Genomic DNA, 24,696 nt, shown 5'->3' on the forward strand with positions numbered 1-24,696 from the left:
TTGTGCACACAGACACACATAACACCCCGAAGTACACAGGCAAAGGCGGGCACAAACATATAAACACATGTAGAAGAGGTGGCTGTACATACATATGCAAAATGAATACCAGACAAATACGCAAACCTTGCACATTGTCAAACATTGCAGACTACGCATTATTCAACCCTATAGATATTACTGCTGATCACACAAAGATAAAATCCATCATCAATCATATCTTCATTAGCCTCTGGACTTGACCTTTAAAGGGTAATTTCTGTTGTTTTTCATGTAGTTTTCTGGTTGTTTGAGTGTGAGAGATTGGTTAAACTGAAATGCATGGTTTGGTTTCTGGTATTTTCCCACACAAACAACAGCAAAATGCATTCACTGGTACATGAATGGACCTTTGGGGAAAGCGGGGCATGTTTGAAATTTAGGCCAAAATCATTCTTACTTAGCAAAACAAAAAAACACAGATGGTTCCATTCTGAAAAACATAACTTCTCAGTAAAATGAGAATGAGAATTATTAAGATGATTCACAACTTAAATAGCAAACCTGAAATGTTTATTTTGTTCATGCCAAAGTATGACTATGCATCAGTTTTTTTTTTTATCTTACCTTGGAAGAAACTTTTCAGTTGGTGATTCAAGTTGATTCATGCGGATTTGACCAAGACTCAGGAAACATGTCATTCACCCCAACAGCTTTTTTTCTCATCGGTACTTATAATGTTAATGAAACAGAGTGGGCTGCTTTGTGCTGCGCTTGTATCACCATCAACACATCCAGTGTTATATAAGATGAAGCTGTACCCTATTTTGAGTTGCTTTGATCAGACCAACAGTTCATCAATGTTTCCTCCAGATCAGACTCCCCAGCGGTGGAGTTAGTCAGCAGAAAAACGCTCCATTATTGTATTCACATCCCGGCAGGTCGCAGAGCCTGTCAGAGGAGCTCAAAGGATTAGCCAAGGGAGCCTGCCAGGCAGCGCCCAGATGCCTACACACACACACACACACACACACACACCGTGCTGCAAGCATACAGCCATGCACACATCATGCATACAAACAGAAATCGAACAAACCGTAATCATCGATGAAGCTACTTTCAAAGGTTCCAAATCAAAATTGTCCCAGGGCAAAAATTGGGCCGGCTATGTCGTCAACAGTTTTTAAGTTTATTTTCTTGGTAAAATGTGATCGTTTCAGTTAATTATTTAATCCATACCCTTCCCAGAATATTTAACTATCATGAGATAGTTCGTGAGATGTGAGAAATAAAATGTTACAATTGTGGAAATGTGTTAATTCGACTTAAAAATATGGTGGGAAAAATACTCAAGCATTGACATGGTTCACATAAGTAGGCATAAAAGAGTAGATCTCACTAAAAGTAATTATGTGATTATGTCAAACAGTTTAATACAACATTTAAAATTGGGTGCGGCAGGAGCCAAAGATTAGAGAAGCAGGCTTGTGACCAGAAGGTCGTTGGTTTGAATCCCCGGACTGTGGGTGGGGGAAGTGAATGAGTAACACTCTCCTCTCCCTCAACAACTACTCTGGAGGAGCCCTTGAGCAAGACACTGAACCCCCAACTGTTCTAATGGATCTGCTCAGTAGCCACCAGTAGAAGACTGTAGTTGTACTGGGAAGCTCCCAGTGTGAATGTGTGGAACTGTATGAATATATAATGCTTGAATAAAAACAAACGGCTAAAATGATCGTTATTTGCAATTTCAGTCACTGATGGTCTGGTTTATGATCTGGGTTGATGAGGCTGAACTGTCCGCTTGCTGGTTTGATGCTGTCAGGTGTAAATTTTGATGTGGTTAGGTCCAGTCCCTAACCTGTAGCTGCAGATTTGGTGCAAGTGAATGACAACAGATGCTCAAAGCCCTATACAGTATGTGATGAATGTCTCTCTCCGTCCCTCTCTCCCTCTCTCTCTCTCTCTCTCTCTCTCTCTCTCTCTCTTTGTAGTTGAAGACACCACCAACCTGCCTCCCTCCCCTCCTCCCTCGCCTGCTGCAGAACACTTCGGCCTGCTGGAACAAGGTAGGGTCCCTCACGAGAGACCGAGGGGGGCGGAAAACGTGTGTATTTGAGAGTGTGCGTGTTTCTATGAGAGTGTGGTTTCTTTCTTTCCCATGACTGTAGTATCTGGAGTTTTGTGATCAGCCGACACCTCGGGGTGCTGGGGTGGGTTGGTGTTTTGGGGATACTCCTCAATCCCCCTCTCAGGATATGCCCCATCTCCAAGGGACAAACCGCGCATTGATGCCCCTTCAAGAAACCTGTACTTATCACAGTTGCTAAAAACAGGAACATGTTTAACATTTTTCAGACATCCATTTCTTTTGAAATCTTGCTCCCTCCTCCTCATTGTCTGCCTGGAACAGACAAATTCGTACCTTCATTGTTATCACCATTTATCTCTAAAAGAAAGAAGTCTTCAGCGCTCACCTGCATGACCCCCTTATATCAACCAGCGCCCCACTATTTCCATCATCCTCTCCTTCCGTTCCCCTATCTAACCTCCACCCCTCGCTGTTTTTCCACACACTAATATGACTGCCGGTTTAGTTAACCCCCCAACTTCTTGTTATTTTCACATGTGTAGTAATTTGTCTTTTTGGTTGATCTCATGTCTTTGGTTTTGAATGTCTAATCGTGGTGTTGCGTCATTGGCCACTGTCAGTCTGTCTGTATGTGTTGGGCTATGCCTGCAGATTGGAGTTTTAGCTATATAAACATTTCTCAGAGGCAGAGCTGCTCTGGAGGCAGAAATAATTTCATTGGTTGAGTTAAACCTCAGTGGGCGGAGCCAAAGAACCACAGTTTTTCTGGCTATGTAACGTTAGACCAAGTCCTAGTCTACACTAATCAAGATAAATTTGAAAACGCATGTTTATTTCTTCGTTTTGGCCTTCCACCCACACTGAGAGGGCGAAAACGCTCTCCCAAGTGGATGAATTTGAAAATGCTGATTTGGTGTTGTAGTGTGGACAGGGAAAACGGGGATTTTCGGAAATGCTTGTCTTGTTCCTGACTGAAAAAATGCAGTCTAGCCATATTAAGTTATTTCAGTTAGCTGGTTGGCCTAGCTGACATTCCAAATTCAAACCATAGCCATACTAGCCTATAGCTAGCTAGGTAAGCTAGTTAGCTAGCTGCTGACCTTCCATCATCATGAATGCGAGGTCATGAATGAATAAAAAAGAAAGTCATTGCCATTTATATTTTGACCACAGTTCTTGCTATTCAAGTTTGCCAGTTAGTTAACTAACCGATGAGATTATTTCTGCCTCCAGTGCAGCTCTGCCAATGAAATGTTTGCAGATCTAAAATTCCAATCTAAACTATGCCTGGCCTGTGTCTATATGTCTGTTCAGTCTGCAGTGCCTGAAATGTTAAAGAAGAGTCTGTAGGCGGGCCAGCCATGTACCAAATTCTTATTCTTAATATTTTATACCTAATATAAGAAGTAAGGGTTATGGGAGTATCTTTAAAAATGTATTTGTTTCCTGTTTTAAAATGGATTTCCATATCTTTTCATTTTGAATATGGATTTCCAAATTGTTTCTCTCAGAGTATGGCTGGCCCCTCCAAGCTTGGTCACCTTTCAGTTGCTTGTCACTGTCTCCATGTCAGTCTTGTTGCCTGTTCTGTATTTCTCGCTCTCAATCAACCTTTGTCTCTTTCTTACGTTTCCCCTCTCCTCGTCACTCTTTCTCGCTCTTTCTCTCTTTTTTTCTTTGTCTTTTATTTGTTAATTTCCCTCCTCCAGCTCTCTCTTCTTCACTGCAAAAAAGTCCATCTTAACAAAGGAATTCAATCTTAAAATACTATTTTTCTTAAAACAAGGGAAACAGTCTGCCAATAGAGGGAGATAATTCCACTTGCTTCCAATGCCGTCTCACCTGTTTCAGGAATTTTCTTGAAACAAGGAATATCTTGACATAAGGACGATCGGTCCCCTAGTTTTAAGACAATGTTGCTTGATTCAAGAAAATACCTGAAACATGAGTTGATTTGCATTGGAAAAAAGTGAAATTATCTCTTCCCATTGGCATCCCATTTAATTTTTTTCACTTGCTTTAAGAAAAAGTAAGTGAGTATTGAGATTTTAAGACTCAATACTAGATTCAAATCTTCTTTTGAGTTTGTTAAGAGGGAAATTTTTTGCAGGGTTCTTCGCCATCTTCCTCTTCTTCTTCTCCGCTGTCTATCTATCTTCCGGTCTGTGTGCCCAGATTTCCCTGCAGTTCTTCTCCTTGTGTCTGTCTTGTTTGTAGATGTAGGGGATGAGGAGGAGGCGGGCCCTCTCCGCCGCTTCCAAAATTCTCGGGAGAGGTGCAAGTTCCTCGCCCCCTCCATCTCAGTTTCCGTGCCCGAGGACGACCCCTACCACTCCGACGAGGAGTACTATGAGCACCCCTTGTTCAGCCCAGAGTGGACGCACTCGGGCTCTCGCCCCGCGGGGCAGGCCGTGGCCTTTAGACAGATCGAAGGTGAACCGCGCATGGTTCCTCTATGCCATTTTCTCCCTCCCTTCCCTCTCCTCTCTCTCTCTCTCTCTCTCCCTTCCGTTTTTAGCCCCACCCCTTTTTCTGTGATTTGACCTCCTCCCTCCCTCCCTTTCGTCCGTCCGTCCGTCCGTCCGTCTCTTCGTCCGTCCTTGTGTGTGTTCGTGTGTCCTTGTGATGTTCGTTCACTCAGGATCTGAGCACTTTCATGTTTGTTTGACAGTCATATTTCTTTTTTCCTTTATCTCAACCAAAGCCATTTGCTGCCTGTGGTTGCCACCCTATTAAGTCCAACACATAACAGTAATATCTCCAAAGTAGGACAAGGTTTCATTTTGAATCACTCTGTACACATAACACACTAGTTCTGCAAGTTCTGTACTGGGATGCATATAGACATTGATAATACAAAATGCTGTACAGGGTTGATTTTGGGGACTGGGCTTGAGGTCCAAATGGCTTTCACAAATATCACAGAGATGATTTCTGTGCATGAATGATGACCTCCATGCACATGTTCCTCTGTGCCTATCATCTCCCAGCGTTGTGTTTTGGTGCTATCACACCCCAAGACTGGTCCACCCCTTGTTAAAACCCCACCATCACGACCCCTCAACATCCGTCCTAAACTACTCTCACATACTCACTGTGGAACCAAGGAAGACTTTCAGCTCCACACGCACACTTGAACAAACACACCTGCCATTCACAACCATCCACACATAAATGCTCTAAATACTAAACACACTGTCTTTCCTTTAAGATTGACGGCCCAAATATGTAGAGGGAACCTTGGACCTTACTGTATTTCCACTTACACTAGTACACTATAGCTTATTATGTTGTGTCCCACTCCCAGCACCTGATCAGAGTAGAAACCATTTGCCTGGGCAGCTCCAGCAGCAGGCTACAACTTCATTCAGCCCTCTCCTCTTTCACAAAGCAGTCATTGACACACTTCAACCATTCCACTACCTAGCTACCTTCCCACAACAGCATCTCTAACCTAGACTGACATGAGATTTGTGCAAATATAGTGTCTAAAAATGTTATGTATGTTGCCAAAATTGGAAGTAGGAAGTAAATATTACGTCAAGTTAACCCCTCAGTGACAATTGCTCTCTTTCAATTTCTACATCTTCTACAAATCTATCGTTGCTGGACAAATTGTTGCAGTAACTAAATAGCTAGGGAAATAGATATCCTCATTTCTGGAAGTATTTTTTGACATCCTTTACCTGCTATGCCATATGTAGCTACAGGATTTCAACCCTTTTTACACTTAATAACAGGCATGGCAGCTGAAGAGCAGAGTTGCCCGCCCACATGCGTTATACAGTTACAATCCAAACCCCGCTATGTCAAGGATCAGCAGCATACTGCTCTATGCTGTACTGCACTGCAGCTCTCTCACAGCTGCTTTTTCCAAAGGTTTAAGGATTTCAGAGGTGCTCCAAACAGAAGTGTTTCAACAGTAGCACCACATTAAGACAAAAAGTGTTGGTGCTTCGTCTATGTTTAGATTTTCCTCAATCTCAGTCACCCTGAATGTTCCTTTATGATTAAAATGTGGACATTTTGTCTTGTGAAAAAAGTTACTGAATGGTAATGATCTGAGATTGATCTGAGTTGTGTGGGCATGGTGTGTATGAGAAAGAGAGAAGTGGGAATGGTTATATATGTTTTGTTTTTTTTTTTTAACTGATTCTTAATAATAAATACCCATAAGAAACAGTGTAGTTGCTGTGAAATAAATTAAAAAAAAACATTATCATGCATGACTAGAATCAATATGATATGAAAATATTCTTCACATATACTGTACATCAAGACAAGCAATCAAAAACCATCAAACAAAACATAAGAACAGTATGAACACACACAGCGTACATTTGTGATGTATTTATATCTGTCAACAGCAAACATTTAAGCCATCTTTTCCCAGAGCTGAAAGTGTCCCACCATAAATTGTGTTCCCACATAACACAAGTCTGTGTTGCCCGTAGTCTTGATGTGTCCACCTCTCACCCCTGTTTTTGAGAAGAAGAGACCGTCGAGGCTCTTACAGCCGACTACGAGGAGATGGAGGTGGAAGAGGAGGAGGAGGAGGAGGAGGAGGAGGAGAGTGCAGAGGCAGCAGAGTCCGAGGCAGCTCTTGACGAGCAGCAGTGGAGCGGGGAAGAGCCCGAGCTGGACAGCCCCCCAGCTGAGCCCTTAGAGCAGGCAGAGGCCATAGGCGAGGCCCAAGCTCCGGCCCTGGAGCAGGCCCAGGCAGCTAGTGCTGGCACAGAAAGTCCTAAGGAGAGAGAGGAGGAGGAGGAGGAGAAGGAGGAGGAGGAAGTAGAGGGTGAGGAGAGCCCTGAAAAAGGTGTGTCCTGCCCTCTGCTCTCCCTGCCTGCATGTAACTGCATTGTCTATAAGAACTGTATAAGAACACCAGACACGTGTTAAATGAACCCTTAAGCATATAACACATTATAATTAAGGTGGAATGGCAAATTATCCTCCCTGCGCTCGGCTGAGGCTGCAAGGCAACACAGGCTTGTTGGTGAAAAGAGTCACATTCTTTTAACTTTCCCTGGTTTTCTTTGTACGTTCCTTTTGCGCTTGCGTTTTCAGTTTCTTGCTGCGGTTTTGGGGCCGGCCGTTTTGTATTTGTGTGATGAAGTGAAGTGTTGCTGAACATAACGATGCTTTTTCTCACCGGCTACAAGCTCACAGGTGTCTCATCATGTTTACACATTGCTTAGTGCCGGAATGCCAGTGCAAGACATTCAAATTATATAACCATAAATCATTACTTATGCACATGCACATTTAATGTATGGAATTTTCTGTGAGATTTTGTCTTGGCTGTGTCATGTTCATTGTAGTATTGCTGTAATGTTAGAACCATGCCTCTTCAAATGTATTATTTTCTCCGCAAAATGCCAATTCATCTGTTTTTTTATTCATATTTTGCACATGACAATGTGCATATGGCATTTCCATGTCATTCAACTCTGTCATTCAATTCTGTATTTGTGTTAATATTTGTTAAATAATGTTATGACATATGGAAGCCATTTTCACTAGTGTTGCAATTCTGCATTTAGTTAACAGCCACAATTCATTTGATGTTAACCAAAAAATGTGAACAAGAATAGATTTTAACTGGGTAAAATACAACATAGTTCTTCACTGTATTGTGAAAGAATGACAGAAATGCTATTCTTTTTCTTTTCTATTTGATGTTTTAAAGAGTCACATGGATAGCCATCTCATATATCATTGCTTGGTTCCCATAAATCAGCGTCACAGTTGCTTCATGCCGGTTCCGTCACATTCCATGCCATATTCTCATCCATCTGTGAGTTGGTGGACCCCATGATCTCGCCGTTCTTCTTCAGTGATGGCCGTGTCATTGTGCTGTAAGTTTCTGAGGAGAGCTTTGCCTGTATCTGTGATATCGGCTTTCCTAGTCCCTGGCTAAATATTATCTCACCTGCAGCATGACACTTTTCTGTGGTGATTCAAACAGCCAACTTAAAGGTGTGCTTTCAGCTTTGAAGATGGACTCAGACAAGCAAGGCAGCGAGAGAAGTGGTTCCATGAGCCCAGACAGCATCGGATCGGAGAAACGCCCAGAAGAGTTCGAGCCCCAGATCCAGGGGTTCTTTGCTGGCGAACGAGTGGTACCAGAGAGCCCCACCATGGATATGCCCTCCTTTGTTCCTCCGAATGTTCAGAACCAAGCCAAAGAATCTACCAAGTCACTCACCCTTCAGCCTACATATGGTGAACCCATCACAGTGTCTGAAAAGCAGCCTTCAGTGGAAGTTGTAGAGTTCAGCAGCATCAGTGCTCCATCTGATTTCTCTTCAATGGGAGTCAAAGTTCAAGGAGGAGACTCAACAAAAGAGGCAGGAGACAAATCTGGCATGTCGGCATATTTCGAAACATCAGCTTTGGAGGTTGATGAGGCTCCACAGTGTAGGGCTGAAGGTTATTATGAACTAAGCAGAGCTGGTGAAGAGAAAAGTACAGCTGATCCCATGCCTCAGGAAATCAGCTACAGCACACTGGCCCAAGCCCCGGACAAGTTAGAAACTAAAAAAAGTCCAGCAGAAGACCCCAGGGTGTTCACAGTTCCCGACAGGAGTAATGAATGCAGGCTTTCCCCAGGTAAATTGGCCCTAGACCAGAGAAGTTACTCACTCAACATCACCATTGGAGCAATGGATCCAAGTGGCCAAGGCAGGCCTAGGAACTTCTCCCCACTGGCCACAGATATCATGTCCTACACAAGTGGAAGTCTAGATGAGTCAGCAGACTACCTCCCAGTCACTACCCCCTCCATGGATAAGCCTCCACCCTTCCCTCCCCTGATCCTGGAGACTGCAGCCTCCATCACCTCAGATTCCTCATCTCCTCCACAGACTACTGAGTCAGCTAGCAAAACCAGCCCTCAGCCAGAGTCTCCTGAATCCCCCCAACCCTTTAAGTATACCTATAAAAATGGCACAGTGATGGCACCAGACCTGCCTGAGATGCTGGACCTTGCCGGGACCCGCTCCAGACTGGCATCGGAGAACACTGACCCAGAGATCATCCGGAGGAAGTCGGTTCCCAGTGATGTTCCTACCTTCAGTGACCCAATGGCTAACCTTGTTTCAGGGGAACAGAGTCCTGCAGCCATTAAGAGTGAAAGCCAGCTGGAAGAAATGGGCTATTGTGTGTTCAGTGAATATTCAGGGCCCATGCCATCACCTGCAGATGTCCTCAGCCCCATAGACTCCTCTGCACAGGTCTTCACCCCCTCTGTCCTGGAGGAGAAAGTGGCAGAGCAGGCCAGGAAATTAGCAGTCAGAGACACATCTGTGGAGAGCCAGGCATCAGAGGCTGCCGATGTCACCAAAGAGAGAGACCAGACACAGGTAAAGAGAACAGATTCTGCAGAAGAAAAAGGGAAAACAGTTGCAGATGACGAGCTGAGTAAGTCTGTGAGTGAGCCTGATGAGACACCGTCTAGTCAGCCAGGCGAGTCCTTTGTGACACCGACTGTCACTGTCACTCTAGAGGAGGGCGGGAGGTCAGTGAGCGAGACCGAACGACAACTCAGCGGTGACGGCTCAGCTTCGGAAACTGAGATTGCGGACTACGAGAGGAAGATCCGCAAGTTGGAGATGGAGGACAGGCCCCTCAGCGTGGAGGAGGCGAGAGAACTGCAGGAGCTTAGGGAGAAGGTCAAGCTGGTCCATCAGGAGGCCTATGAGGAGGTGGATGCCGAAGATGTGTACCAGCTGACCGGCGTGGCAAAGGACCGCATTGCCAGGCCTGTCAAAACTTCACCTGCCTCGTCTGTGGAGAGCAACATCGATGATGACAAGCTGCTCTCCCCAGTACTCTCACCAGCCAAGCTTAAACAGATGGAGGCATATGGCTCTCCAAAAAGAATAGCCTCACCAGTGTTTGGAATAAGTAAAGAGGAGAAAGAGAAGGAGGAAAGAAAAATGAGGGAGGAGAAAGAGAAGCAAGAAGCAGATAGGAAAATGAGGGAAGAGAAAGACAAGGAAGAGGCAGAGAGGAAAATGAGGGAAGAGAAAGAGAAAGAGGAGGCAGAGAGGAAAATCAGGGAAGAGAAAGAGAAGGAAGAGAGGGAAATGAAAGAGAAAGAAGAGAGGGAGAAGAAAGAGAAAGAGGAGAGAGAGAAAATAGAGGCCGAGAAGATAATGAGGGAAGAGAAAGAGAAGGAAGAGAAAGAGCAGAAAGAGAGAGAAATGAAAGAGAAATTGGAGAAAGAGCAAAAAGAGAAAGAGGAGAGAGAGGCGAGGGAGAAGGAAGAGAAAGAGAAGATAGAGAGGGAGATGAAAGAGAAGGAGGAGAAAGAGAAGAAGGAGAGAGAGGAGAGGGAAAAGATAGAGGCGGAGGAGAGAGAGAGGAAAGAGAGGGAGGAGAAAGAGAAGAAGGAGAGGGAAGAGAAAGAAAAGAGAGAGAAGGAAGAGAAAGAAAAGATGGAGAAGGAGGAGAAAGAGAAGAAAGCGAGGGAGGAGGAAGAGAAAGCCAAGGCCGAAGTGGAAGATATGGAAAATAAGGTCCCAGTCACCAGCCCAGAGCCTGAAGTTACCCCCGCTGCACAAGGCGGTCCTACAGAAGACAAAGACAAAACTATGGAGACTGCCAGGCAACCGGAAGAAATAGCAGCGACGAAGCCTGCTGAGAAAGAACCTGAAAAACCTGTGAAGGTGGAGAAGGATTCACTAAATGCTGAAGAAGAAGATGAGGATGATAGAGAGGCAGTAGACGGAGCAGAGGCAGGAGCCGGGGCAGCAGCAACCAAGGAGATCCCCGAGACTCGCGCTGCCATAGAATCCGTGGTGACGGTCGAAGACGATTTTATCACTGTGGTCCAGACCATCGACGAAGGCGAGGAGCCGGGACACAGCGTGCGCTTCTCCGCTCCGCCCGAGACCGAGGCCCTCCACGGCGCTGCCCAGGAAGAGGAGGAAGAGGAGGAGTCCGTGGAGATGGCCCAGGAAGCAGAGATGGAGTCTGCCAGTTTGGAGGAGGTGTCCGATGTCCCCGAGGCTCCGGAGACCCCCGCCTCCCCCGAGAAGGAGGCCCAGACCACAGAGACAGAGAGCTATGACAGGGATGAAACCACCATGGACGACTCCATCCTGGACAGCTCCTGGATCGACACTCAAGGTGAGATCTCTTAGCTTGTTTGTTCATGGGTTCGTTCATTTCCCTCCTTCCTTCCTTCTTTCTTTCTTCCTTTCTTCCATCCTTCCTTCCTTCCTTCCTCTCTTCTGTCTCTGCAATCAGTCGCAAACCAATCTCAGAACCCATCGTCTATCCGTCTGATGACGATTAGACTCTGGGGGCGACGGCCAATATTTCGGGGTTTCCGGTGTAGCCAGCGGACATCCATGCACCGGTCATCGCTTACAGTCCGATTAGCAACTTGAGACGTGAGAATGGAGTTGGAGCTGAGAGACGCAGATATCTGTTTATAGAGATTAGTCGAAATGTCGTCTGGACCTAAAAAACTTGTGAAACAATCCGGTCGTAGACGTCGTCTCTCAACTCCAACTCCATTCTCGCGTCTCAAGTTGCTAATCGGACTGTAAACAATAACCGGCGCATGGAAGAGGAAGTCTTGGCCCGGATGTCCGCTGGCTACACCGGAAACTCCGAAATATTGGCTGTCGCCCCCAAAGTCTAATCGTCATCAGACGGATAGACGATGGGTTCCGAGATTGGTCGCAAACAGTCCGGGGACAGAAGTGATTGGTGTCTATTGGTGTATAATACATTTCCTCTGGACCGCGTTTTTCATCTCTTGTTTTGCTTTCCTGTAGATGATGATAAGAGCATGGCTACAGAGCAGATTGAGCCTCTGCCCAAGGTGGCCAGCCCACTCAAGAAGCCTGCTGCGGTCCAGGACAAGCAGCTGCAGCAGCAGACCAAGCCGGAGAAACAGGAGAAGCTGGTCAAACCCAAGCCTAAAGGAGGCCGGCCAAAGGGACGTATCTCCACACCAGAGCGCAAACCTGTCCGCAAAGAACCTGTCTACATCCCAAGAGAGGATGTCAAGAAGAAAAAAGGTTCCCGTGTTTTTATTTTTGTTTTCTCTTTGATTTTTAAACTATATTGATTATGAATTATTCTACATAGTCCTCAGTTCTGATTGGTTGAGACACATTCAAGGGTTTTAGGTACTCTGCCTCATCTTGTCAGTGTAAATCACTGTAAATCACGGCCTCATGTTTTATTGCTTACTTATACAACTGCTATCATGCGCTGAACTGACATTAGTCTTAATAACGTTTGTTTCTTGTTTGTTTTGTCATTGTTGTGTTATATACTATTGTGTCTTGTACTGTTCTGTTTTCCATTTGTTTTGTGAGTGTTTGGGACCCCCTTGAAAACGAGATGATACATCTCAAGGGGTTTATCCTAATATAATAAATTTCAAAAATAACTCACTGACATTGATCTGGACATCAGCTGTAATAAGTGTAGTGAAACTGGGGAATTTTCATACTGAGGCATTGCATATTTTATTATGGCGCGGGCATGTCTGTCTTTGCCTATCGTTGTATCTCTCTCTGTTCTGAGCGGCCTCTCTCCCTCTGACAATGTAGCCGTGATAAAGAAGACCGAGCTTACCAAGAAAACCGAGGTTCAGACTCGCTCTCCATCCAGGAGGAGTGTGCTGAAGCCCGCTGTCCGCCAGACCCGCCCCACCCAGCACCACTCCTGCCCCCGGAGGAGACCTACAGGTGACACTTTGCCTCGTCCCACCGCACGACGGGTGCTGTCTGCAGCGGGGCCGCCAGAACGCCAGCACCCGCCGCATCTCACCTTCACTGTCAGCTTCCATTTGGTTTTTCGGCTTCCATTTTGTTTTATGGGTTGCCATGTTTTGTGTGTGTGTCTTTATATTTGATCAGAATAAAAAAAATAACTGCCGTACATTTTTTCATTTGCCTTTTTTATTTTTGCACATGTGCCTGATCTTAACTTTCTTTTTACTCGAATGCATCCTTCCTTGCTGCTACCATGTTCATCATCCTGTTTGTATGTTCTGGGAGGACTGTTGGGCGACTGTATGCTGCTGCAACATGTTTTTGCTAATCTCTCATGTCATTGTCCATAACACTTCAAAGCTTGTCTGATAATGGTCTGAAATACCTGTAATGAAACACCTCCCTGACCTCCCTGGTCTTCCACAGAGTTCTGTAGCGACTCAAGCTTTTTCTGGTTTATACCCATGGTTGCCAGGCAACTAGTGGTCTGCGGTTTTGTTCTACAGACCTGACTGTACAAAGACTCCCCAATGCTCCTCCGTCACAGAGGCGGTTTGCACTTCATTCCTCCCCGACGGACGGAATTCTGTGTCATTGACGATGAAAGCTCAGTAGACTGCTGCATTGCCCCAATTAGATTTGTGCAGGGGGTGGGTTGCCTTACATAATACAAAATCTCCCATTCTGTGTGATATCCTGCCAAATCTTTGCAGAACAGAGCTTTCTCTTGCTCCAACGGGGCAGCAGCCCGCTCCCATGGAATATTCAATTTGTCATATAGCTTAGCACGCCAGATTTGGGGTTTGCAAAGTTACAAAGTGTTATTTTCAGATGGAGTGGGAGAGACTGTGCATGCGTGTGTCTGTGTGTGTGTGTGTGTGTGTTCTTGCATTTCTATCCTCGCAAGGATAGAAAGATGAGGAAAATCCCCCCAAAACCCCCAAAGTGAGAACATTTCTCACAATAAAGTCACAACGAAACGGCATTTTGAGAGCATCTTGCTTCCTTAATGTGATGTATTTGGGGCGGGACATAATGTGGGAAGGGATCATTCAAAATTGTAAACCAATGGGGTATCAGTTAGGGAGAGAAAGGCAGTTGCATTGGATGGGAGGTGCAGGATTGTTTCAAAAATCTGTGATGGTTTTATTGGTTGGAATTTTTATGTAGGCCTCCTAGTACAAGATGACGTTACCACTAAAAATTTTCCATTTTCCATGAAGTAAAAGTAATGAGATTTTGATATAAAAATACAAGAGAATACTTGTTTTGTCTCTTTTATTTAGCATAAATTGTCAAATGGGTGTATGGTATAAGAATGAGCTAAAAAAAAAAAGTCAAAAAAGGCATTTTTCATTTCAGTGAAACTTTAAGGCTAATTTGGGGTGATGACTTGAGTTTAAGGTTAAGATTAGAATTAGGATTATAGGTTTAGGTTAGGGTAAGGGTCAAGGTTAGGCATGTAGTGGTGAAGGTTAGGGTTAGGGGTTAAGGAATAAAGGTTGTCAATGAAGGTCCTCACGCATTTGTATAGTAATACATATGCGTGTGCGTGTGTGTGTGTGCAAGAGAGAAAATGAGTTGCTTTTTTTGCGAGTTTACTTTTTTCCTTACTTGCTGTTGAATTTTGTCTGACCTAAATACCCTCCCACTCTCTTTGTGTCTCTCTGTCTCTCTGTCTGTCTCTCAGTACCAGACGGCCGTCAGCCCCTCAGCGTTGCCAGACAGTCTCGGGACAGAGCCTCGGTTAGTATACTCCACCAGTGACCTCTGCCTCACAAACCACTCAAATATTGTATTGCAATCTGCCTAAATCACGAAGTGGGGTTGCAATAGAGAAGAGAGCGTCCCATCCCATCTGGAAATCTTCTCCACACACAGGATGTGACTAATTAAAACTAATTAAACACCAGGCTGGACTCACCAACGTCTGGTCCCTTTGGTTTCCTTTGGTATAAAGCATCACAGACCAGTTGGTTTGGTAAACATGAGCGTGTTGTGTGCAGTTTACTGACGTCACCTTACAGGATTTCTGGGTATTGAAGTTAAAACAGTTTTCAAACCGTTACAGTACCTCTTGCTGCCATTTGGATCAGCTAGTAGTGCTTTAAGACAGTGAAACAATAAAAACCACAGAGATCAGGCTGAGCAAATCCCTCTGGAATAAAGAGCTATTGAAAATCATCTGCATCACTTTCATAAAGTCCTGAGGAATAAGTGAAGAGAAACCTCATCAAGAGTACAGATATACACGAGGTATTGTACGTGCATCTAACCTTTGTTCCCTGCATGATAAAACCAGCGCACTTTACTTCTTTATTAACATAACCTTACTCTTTGTGAAATGGCCTCCCTTTGTACTAATGAGTGTGTGTGTGTTGGTTGTTTTTACATCTGTGTGAAACGCTGCCTTGTTTAATGGGTTTTTCACACACACACACACACACACACACACACGTGGAATGAAGAATCCCCACAGCATTTACTCAGTGGGTGTTGAATCACCCCGTGACATTTCTCCAGCAGCTGTGGTCGTGACACTCCTCCGCCACCGTAATGACGGTGATTGTGTCGAAAATAACACAATCCCCTGGCACATCTTAAATGTCATGTCATCGCAGCATACTGTAAGAGCAGTCTGTCACTTCATGCCCACACTGTATACAGTGATTAGCCGAAGTTTCAACACCGATGATGATTTACGCACTCCATTTACAGTCTTCCAAAACATCTGTTGCCATGGTCTTTTTTTCCTTTCTTTTTTTTTTTTTTGAGCCATCTGTAAGTGTAGCTCATCGAGTTCTTGCATGGTGAAAAATAGTTTTCAAGCTCCTGTTTTTAAACATCAGCTCTTGATTTTCTTATTATTTTGACATATTTAACAATGAATGTGCACGAATGGCTGTTTATTTAAATTCTAAATACAGATCTGATGTTAATATCTCATTCTCCATGCCACAAGGAATCCATCAAATCCTGTGTTTTGATGATGCATGTTGACTCACTTTTATTTTCACCACTGTTTTGTCACCCTGTTGTCTTGTATCTCACCCGCCGGGCCTCATCTCTGTGCCACCCCAGTGCCATCCCCATCACTCGCCATCACTAACAAAGATCCCCACCCACATATCCCGGGTGGCCTCCTCGTCCGCCGTCATGCCCCCCCGGTCGAGCTCCACCTGCTCTAACCACTCGTTGGTAGAGTGGTTAGATAAGCCCCGCCCATCCTCGGCCGATTCTCGACACTCCCATGTATTACGCAGTCTTATAGGAAAGGTAGGTGGATGGTAGAGCAGCGCTGAATGTAGCTGTAAGACCTAAAAGTACACAGCATCTTTTATGTTTGAAATATTGTTTTTTCTTCCTAATTGAGCCCCTCTAAGCCTTCAGGATTAAAAAAAACCTCAGGCTGATGTCAGTTTCAGTGGCCTAAGGAACGACTTATTAATCTCCTGTGTGTGTGTGTGTGTGTGTGTCTGTCTGTGCGTGGTTCTTTTGCCGTATTTTGGCATATGCATGTGCCTGTGTCTATATATGTGCCTCTGTTTACGTGCATGTGTGTATTTCTGTTAATGTGCGTGTGTGTGCATTTCTGTTTGTGTGTGTGTGTGTGTGTGTGACAGGACGGCGGGTCGCGGAGCCCTGAAAAGAGGTCCTCTCTGCCACGGCCTGCCTCCATCCTGAGTCGCCGCGGTTACCACGACCACGAGGAGAGCTCCACCTCCATCACCAGCTCCGGCTCCACGGCTCCACGCAGACCCACATGTAGGCTGCAGCTCCTCTCTGCTCCGCTCAGCTCACACATTAACGGCATTTAAAGGGACATGAAGTTTGAAGTCCACTTTATCGACCTCTATAGGCCACCAGTAGGAATTGCAACAACACTGATAGAACATTTACGCAACTCCCCCACACACCCACACCCCCCCCCGTCCCCCTGAGCTATGGTGGCCTGTAAGTGACACAAACAATGAAGTGACATTTGCACAATAGAGATGAGTAAGCCAGCTAATTAGAGCAGAGATCTAACAGAAGCGCCTAGTGAACAGGTTCCAAAACAGGGTATGAGCTGGAAAATGAATTATGAATTGGTGAAGTAGTCACTGAGTCATTGGTATTGATCAACAACCCTATCAACCTCCCAACAGATATATTATAGTCATTTTGTGCTTTGGGGCAGTAAAAATTTAACTTATTGCCCCTGTAATAGAAAGTTGTTTATAGTATACAACAATGGAAAACAGGGTTTGACGGATATGGATTTTTGACCAATATGGATTTTTGAAGGTCGATACTGATAGTTTTGGATTGAAGCTGCGCCAAAAATTACAAATATTCAGTGTTTATCCAAGAATTCTATTCTTGTGGAAAAGCCTCTGAAACTGAATTTAGATCCTGATGGGACATTAAACTCTCAATTGAAACCCAGGATAATAATATTTGTTCAATGTACTATAATTAAATTAGCTGAAGATCAGAGAAGGCCAATACCAAAACTGATATTTTTTCAATTCTGTCTGAATACCAACATTTTGTGCTGATATTTGGTATCTTTAAATTTGACCGTTTTCTTGCCAAAATGTTTGTAAAAATTACAAATATTCAATGTGTCCCCAGACTTCACCCCAGACAATAATAAAATATTCTTAATAATAATAATAATAGACGACATCTGATTTTTAATAAAAGGACAATATCAGCCCCATATATCAGTTTAACCCAAATGTAGAACAATCATATCAAAACAATAGAAAAATGCTTAGGCTACTAATTTTCATAATATGGTTGATTACAATAATTGAATAACTGATTAGGCATGGAATCACGCCTATTACAACTCTGTCACTGTGACTGTCCCTCAGGCTCTGGCATGCTGACACAGTTAGGCCTACTGAGCAGATAGTAGCAGTGTTTTTTCCTATCCATCTCTTTCTCTCTCTCTCTCTCTCTCTCTCTCTCTCTCTCTCTCTCTCTCTCCCTTGCTGTCTCTTTTTCTGTGTTCATCTCTCCCTCCCCTCTTTCACCATCTCCGCATAGCTCTGTCTCACTATTTTCCCTCTGCTGTTTTTACTTATGTAGCTTGGTTTTCAGGACAGATCCAGGTGAGTGCATTTGGGATTGGAGTGTCAACAGCAACGGCCAAACCTGCTTCTGCTTCTTTCCTCCTTTCATTCCTCATTCCCCCTCCTTCTTCCTCTTTCTAGATCCTAAACCTTTCCTCTTTTGCTTCCTGTAGCGTTTCGCACTGAGATGAGGGCAGAGCATAGGACAGGACGGGCCCCTTGTATGACAGGTAGAGGGGATTCTCCATACCTCTTTCTTATGAGTTTTAGCTTTTATATTTAAAAAAGAGTTGAAAGTCCGCACTCATCTTTACAAATTTTAACTAGATGGCACTCAGTAGAGCGCATACCTCCGCCTACACTATGCAATTGTTAAGAAATGCCAGTTCCACATGTTGGATCTTCACCAAAAGCTATTCACGACATCACGAGATGCACACATTTTCATGACTATACCTGAAATAGGACATGGGATCAAATTCAGTTCAAATTCAGACAGTTTTAAGCATTTTAGCCGATTATTGCAACACCAGATGGCCAATGAGCTCTATATTTGTTCAGTTTCCATTAGTGCTGCACTTCTACCACTGTACCAAGTTTTGGAAAAATTTGCAGGGCGGATGTGCCTAAACTGGAAATGAGCTCTCCAGTGCCACCATGTTGTTTGATTGGACCAATAATGGAGGATTTCTTGTCTGCTGTTAGGCCACAAAGTTTGATGGTGCTCAATCATACGTTTTATGCCTTTTTGTGATAAGCCACGCCCACCACCACACGGCCAATTGGTATGACAAGTTAATCAGTTCTTCAACAAAGTTTCATGCAAATCCATTGATAACTTTTGAGATATCCTCCTAACAAACAAACAAACAGACAGACAAACAAACAAACAGACGGAATGGGGTGAAAACATAACCCGCATCCAACTCCACTGGCGGAGGTAATGAATCATTCAAGGGAAGAGATTAGACAATCATTTGGACCATATGTCTTCATCAGTGTCCCTTAGGCTTATTTTCTCAACCCATAGAAGAGCATGTAATCCTTCAATTCAAGTTAAAGGGGCGTTATTTCCTGTTTAAAACATGAAAATCACCAAACAACAGCAAATGGTAGAACTTTGCAATGCACTCCTAACCTCCAGCTGACCAGTCCAATCCCCCCCCCCCACCCTAATTTCCCTCCAATCCAGGCACAGAGTCGGTGCGCTCCCGCTCGGCCCGCAGCGGCCACTCCACCCCGCGCACCCCGGGCTCCACGGCCATCACCCCGGGGACCCCGCCCAGCTACTCCTCGTCCTCGCGGACCCCCGGGACCCCGCGCTCCCTCAGCCTGATCTCCCAGGAGCGGAAGGTGGCGGTGGTGCGCACCCCGCCCAAGTCGCCCGCCACCACGCCCAAGCAGCTCCGCATCCTCAACCAGCCGCTGCCCGACTTCAAGAACGTCAAGTCCAAGATCGGCTCCACAGACAATATCAAGTACCAGCCCAAAGGAGGCCAGGTAACGCTCGTCTTCCACCCTCTCCTCCCGAAACCCTGTATCTTCTGTCCGACTACTTCCTCTCCTTTGCGATGTTGTATGCTTTTTACATGTGTTTCTGTCTTGCTTATGGTCTCAGACAAAGTGTTTTTTTGACTGCTCCCTCAACTCCCTCAGCCTTGCTATGTTTATTTTCCTATGGCCTTTCCCCCTCTTCCCCTTTTACTGCCTGTAACCACACTCATAGTCTTCCAGTCTTTCACCCTACCTCCACCGTCTGTCCTTCAATCTGTCTGCTGGCTCATGGATTTAAAAGAGGGACAAGCAGAAAGAAAGATTTTTTTTTAAGTGCTCTTTGAAATAAGGGAACAGATGGATGGCGTTCTGGAGAAGAAATAACGTTGCGTCCATTAATGCTTGCAGCCATTTAGTGCAACTTAAGACTAAAATTGAGGAAATAACATTGGACTTTTGCCTCTATTTCTTGCGATCTGGTTGATGCAAATGCAATTGAATGAAATGCAGCTTTAGTCTATATGTTTCTATTCTTTGAAGATGACGTTTCCCCCAACAACCAGGGTTCCCAAAGGCCCAAAAGTTTGTGGATTTGAGAGAAATCTATTAAAGCCTTGAACGTTTGTTAAAGTGATTGGATGACCTTGAAAGTACTCTTTATTTTTAATGTTTTTTATTGAAATATAGCACCCAAAGTCATCAGTATGCCTCAGCTCTCTGGCAATCTCTCTCCATGGAGATTTGTGTTGATATAGCAGCAGTTTTAAAATGAATGATTTCACCAGGATTTCTTGGCATGACAAGGTCGAGAGTAAAAAATGAGGCCTCTATGATGTCTAATTTTGACCAATGTCAATTTTGAGTTCTGTCATTGAAGTCACTGAAAAATCCTTAAATTTGACCGTAAGCGTGGGAACCCTGTACAGAGCTTTTCATACTTCACATTCGGCTTCTTCCCCCTGGCTTGTGTGAGGCCAGCACTTCCAGCAAACGCAAATCTGCATTTCAAATCGCGTTTTCTGTTGCCGTGCAGAATCTGCCTAAGACGGGTCTCCGACTGGAGCGTACACCCGGCGATGTGACAGATCTCTCGTTCCGGCGCGAGCCTCTCAGAGCCCAAACACAAAGTCACCGCTGCAGCAGGGAGCGTCGTGATGGCTACAGCAGTGTGTCTGTACAGATCAGCTCTTACAAGCCTCCGCTGATGACCTGATTAGGAGCCTTAGCGTTTTGGCTGACATCTTTACAACTTGCCTGATCTCCCCGCTGCTCTGTGCAGCCAGCCACAAAATAAGCAAAGATCATCCTCCAAATGCCTGCCTGTCATCTGCAGGAGAAACGGGCCGGGCGGAGGGATAGTTTCGGTGTGTGTTTGTGTGTGTCGTGGGTCACGATCGGAGGCTGTGCTGCATCTAGTCTGGCATTGTTATTCCTAACGTGTGCAAATGTATTTTGGAGTGGAGGTTTCTGTAGAGTGGATGAGTGGCAGATGGCAGTAGGGTGATGCACACTCAGGAGTTGTACAAATTTATGTCATTTCCACACATATATTGAATACTTTTTTACATTTTTATTTTGGGAGTGATTTATTTTCAGGGTCGTGCAGCTGAATGTTGCCATGCACTCCTTTGTGTGTGTGTGTGTGTGTGTGTGTGTGTGTGTTTGTGTGTGTGTGCGCGAATGTGTCACTCTGTTATCTGGCACACCCCATGCCTGTTTCCCCAGCCTCCCAAAGTTACTCATGCCCCAACATCAGTGTCTAGCTATTTCAGGGGTGACCTCCTCATCACGTACACACAGTATTTTATCAAACTCTCCCCCTGCTGAGCATTCGCATAGAAATTCCAATGTTAGAGGAGAGAGTTGAGATTGTCATGGGGCGTATCAAGTAGGTACGTCCCATCACAGATGTTTCCACGACACACAAATTTAAAGCTTCCAGGAATAACAGCCTCCTCTATGTCGATGTATTCATTGCAGAGCTCCCACTTATTCCTGCATGCTTGCTGATCTTACTACTTCCATTATGCTCCATTCCCAAGAGGGATTGTTTGTAAAAATCAAGTTTGATCTCTTTTTAGGAATGGCCTGGTAACCTGTTGGTTGAAAGACATTAGAGTTTCCCGTTAGAACATACTAATTTGGCTCTAATGTGATATAACCAAGAAGGAATTGTCTGCAGTACTAATACAGGAGAGAGGACATCCCAACTTCATGACAGTCTAAAACACCACAAAGTACAGTCTCAACACTCCTACTAAAGGAGCATCATCAGTCTTTGTGTCAATAACAGCAGCTTTGATGTCAAGAACTTCAACATCAATCCCAAAATCATCTCAACATCTGCTTAAAAATGAAAGTGCATACTCAAAATTTTAATTTCAGCATTTTAACTTGAATGTGTGCAGAAAATGTGGGTGTTTGCCACTTGGTGTTGCATTTTCAAGGTCTGGAGCACCTTCATGATTTACCCCTAGCCCCCTAAAGTGTGTGTGTGTGCATGTGTGTGTGTGTGTCACCCCTGGGTGGCAGCGGGTGTCTCCATAGACTCCAACTAGTAGTGACAGCTCTCCCCCCAAACACAGGGCTGACTGTCTGTGCAGCGAGGTCGGCCTGACTCCCATATTGCCCAATGTCTCTTTAGCCACCAGCCGCCTGAGAGCGAGTTAAAATTTAATCCTCCTCTTCACACGGTGGCTTTCTGCTCTTTTGACGGCGCGACTCAAGAGGGGTTTAAAGGCGCATGAATGTTTTAGGAGGCTCAGTAGCAAGTGTCTAGACAAACACTTAGCCTAAACACTGCTATTTGCTATATAAGTGGATTTAAAGAAAGCGCCTCAGAGAGGGATGAATAATTGTGCGGCTTATCAGACAATTATAGAAATAAGAAAAATGAGTTTTGGTCTTCCACTGTATTATGTATTAATAGTTTTGTTTGATTATACACAAATGTATTATTCGTTAATAATCTGATCATTTTTTGATAGTGTAGACTGGACCAAAGTGGAGGGTTATGCAAAACTTTTTTTGTGTGTATCCGTGCAAAAGGAGTTTGCTCTGACCAACTTTCCACACTGAGACTAATACTTGGCTTGTACCTGAATTTACCTGTTCACCAGAGAGTGAGTTTCCCTCCAGGGATCATTGAAGCTTAACATTATTATTATACGTGCATTCACAATGCACTGCTTCTACATCCTAGGCCTTGAAACAGCAACTGGGGCTGTGTGCTTATCGTCGTCTGCTGTCCGCCATTTTGAGTGTGGCCTGTTGCTTGGTGTGTGTGGGAGTTTGTCTGCTGTTGTAGTGGTCAATGTGAGTCTACTGAGTATCTCACATCATGGTACATCTACTTTAGACCAGGCGACAGTCGGCTAAAGATCTCTCTCTGTAGAATGTCTGTGTGGAGATAAAGCACAATTTATCAATGACACAAAATAGGAATATGCATTCATTCTTCTGGATGAGGGAAAAAGGCTAACAAAGGAAACAGTAGGTCTGAGTAGGAATCCGTATCAGCACAATGTCACAGTTCGTCCTTCCTCTCCCACCTTCTCAGTGTCTCAGTGTCACCATTTGCCTTTTGTGCTTTGAAAGAAAATATGTAGACTGAAGATGAACCTCATCTCTTAAGGCCTAAATGTGAGACCGTAATTTAAAAGACAGGACATTTCAGACATTTCTGAACATAAAAAGGTGACTTCTGCTTCATTACAAACTGGCCTCATTCTGAAGTGTTTCAGAACCAAGCAGCCAGATGTGCAGTCCCCACAGTGTTCCCTCCCCTCACATCCAAACACACCTCTCCTTAATGGAAGAAACACTGGACCAAGTGCTTAAGGATGGCAAGGTGGCAGCCCACAAATTTGGTCTCCCTGACCCATTCCTCAGAGCAGTGTTCTCTGTGTTCTTCACCATCTGAACATTTGGACACTGCACTGTAAGATGGGTATACAATAAGTAAAGACATCAGGCTGAGGCCATCCTTAAGCACCTGTTTACTTGGTTAGAAAACTAGGAATAAAGAAGCTGGTTCTGTAGATATGGCCTGCTATGGTCTTCTTCTCAACCCTCTGCCTTGTGCCCCCCGTGATTGAAGTATTCTTGAACTGCCCCTCTACAGTGTATTGCTGCTGTCATGTGATAATCTCACATCTCCAACTTTTCAGGAACTAAGGGCGTTTTCACATCTGCGCTTTTAGTCCGGTTAAATCGGACTCTGGTTCATTTTCCCCCTTGGAGGGATTCGTTTGGGCAGTTGTGAACACAGTAATCGTACTCGGGTGTGGACCAAAACTACCGCACCGAGACCCTTTAGAGGAGGTGGTCTCGGTCCGGTCCCAAACGAACTCTGGAGCGGTTCGTCTGTGGTGGGAACGTGATCCGACCTCGATCCGACCCAACTACCAGGTGTACTCTATTTACTCCGCAAGTTTGAGCTAAACGGCTCCTGTAGCCAGGTATAGCAGGTATAGCAGGTATAGCAGGTATAGCATTTTCAAGACGTTTCCTCGAAGTGCATTTGGCATTCTGCTGGTACAGTTTTGCCTGGTATATTGCCCAGATAATTACAACAGTTATGAGCAAATGCCAACTCTGCCATTGCTCCATGTTGCATAGCAATGTGCACTAGTCCAGAACACAGGACCTTCTTCCTTTATTTACTTTCTTGCTCCCGCCCCAGACACATCTGACCAATAAGCGGAGTGAACGTTCTCATGTGGTTTGTAGTGATGCATTTTGGTTCGCTTGGAACCAAGGGGAAAACGCTCCAAGTTTACAAACTCATCAACTTATTCGGACCAGAGCAAACAAACTATAGGTGTGAAAACGCCCTAAGAAAAACAGCCTTGCCTAGCTTGACCACCAAGCATTTTTGAGTTTATCCAGTGGGTTTTGAAAGGCTAGGGTAGTTTGTTTTCTCACCCCACAGAGGACCTTGCAACACTTGAATTGAAGTTAAACATGAAAATCACCAAGACTGGAGTTACAAGGTTTTCACATGACAACAGCAATATACTCCTCGGCCTGACCCTTATATAGTACAGAACGTACTTGCTGTAGCGAGCCCCAACCAGTCCAGTGGGTCCCTGCCATACCAACTGACCTGTCCTATGATTGTGCTTGTAGAAGCGCAGGGGCCACAGTATGCCAACGGAGGCCAAACGCAGCGCCTCCTGGATCTGGAAATCAGTACTGCGCCTCGTCTCCATTACCCTATATCTGTCAGCAGCACACAGTGTGACCTGGACCAAAGACCCGCTGGTATACCTCAGCACTGTCTGTTAGCACCATGTTTCCTACAGTAGGTAAAGGAAAACACCAA

At 44.8% G+C, this 24,696-nt stretch overlaps 1 protein-coding gene across 1 annotated transcript in view; it reads left to right on the top strand.

The window, feature by feature from the left end:
• The window catches only part of map2 (microtubule-associated protein 2), a 46,724-nt gene that overhangs the window by 10,333 nt on the left and 11,695 nt on the right, over window positions 1-24,696 (top strand). Inside the window, exons 3-12 of the mRNA XM_071529139.1 lie at window positions 1,974-2,048; window positions 4,289-4,504; window positions 6,564-6,866; window positions 8,063-11,206; window positions 11,863-12,108; window positions 12,649-12,801; window positions 14,510-14,559; window positions 16,437-16,578; window positions 18,050-18,106; window positions 19,069-19,376. Coding sequence (XP_071385240.1) covers window positions 1,974-2,048; window positions 4,289-4,504; window positions 6,564-6,866; window positions 8,063-11,206; window positions 11,863-12,108; window positions 12,649-12,801; window positions 14,510-14,559; window positions 16,437-16,578; window positions 18,050-18,106; window positions 19,069-19,376 — 4,694 coding nt within the window. The remainder of the gene's footprint in view (window positions 1-1,973; window positions 2,049-4,288; window positions 4,505-6,563; window positions 6,867-8,062; window positions 11,207-11,862; window positions 12,109-12,648; window positions 12,802-14,509; window positions 14,560-16,436; window positions 16,579-18,049; window positions 18,107-19,068; window positions 19,377-24,696) is intronic.

The sequence above is a fragment of the Centroberyx affinis genome, unplaced genomic scaffold, assembly GCF_046629955.1.
Source record: "Centroberyx affinis isolate AG114_WGS23_722 - 3 ecotype Tasmania unplaced genomic scaffold, CSIRO-AGI_Caff_v1 ptg001769l_1, whole genome shotgun sequence".
Taxonomy (NCBI): domain Eukaryota; kingdom Metazoa; phylum Chordata; class Actinopteri; order Beryciformes; family Berycidae; genus Centroberyx; species Centroberyx affinis.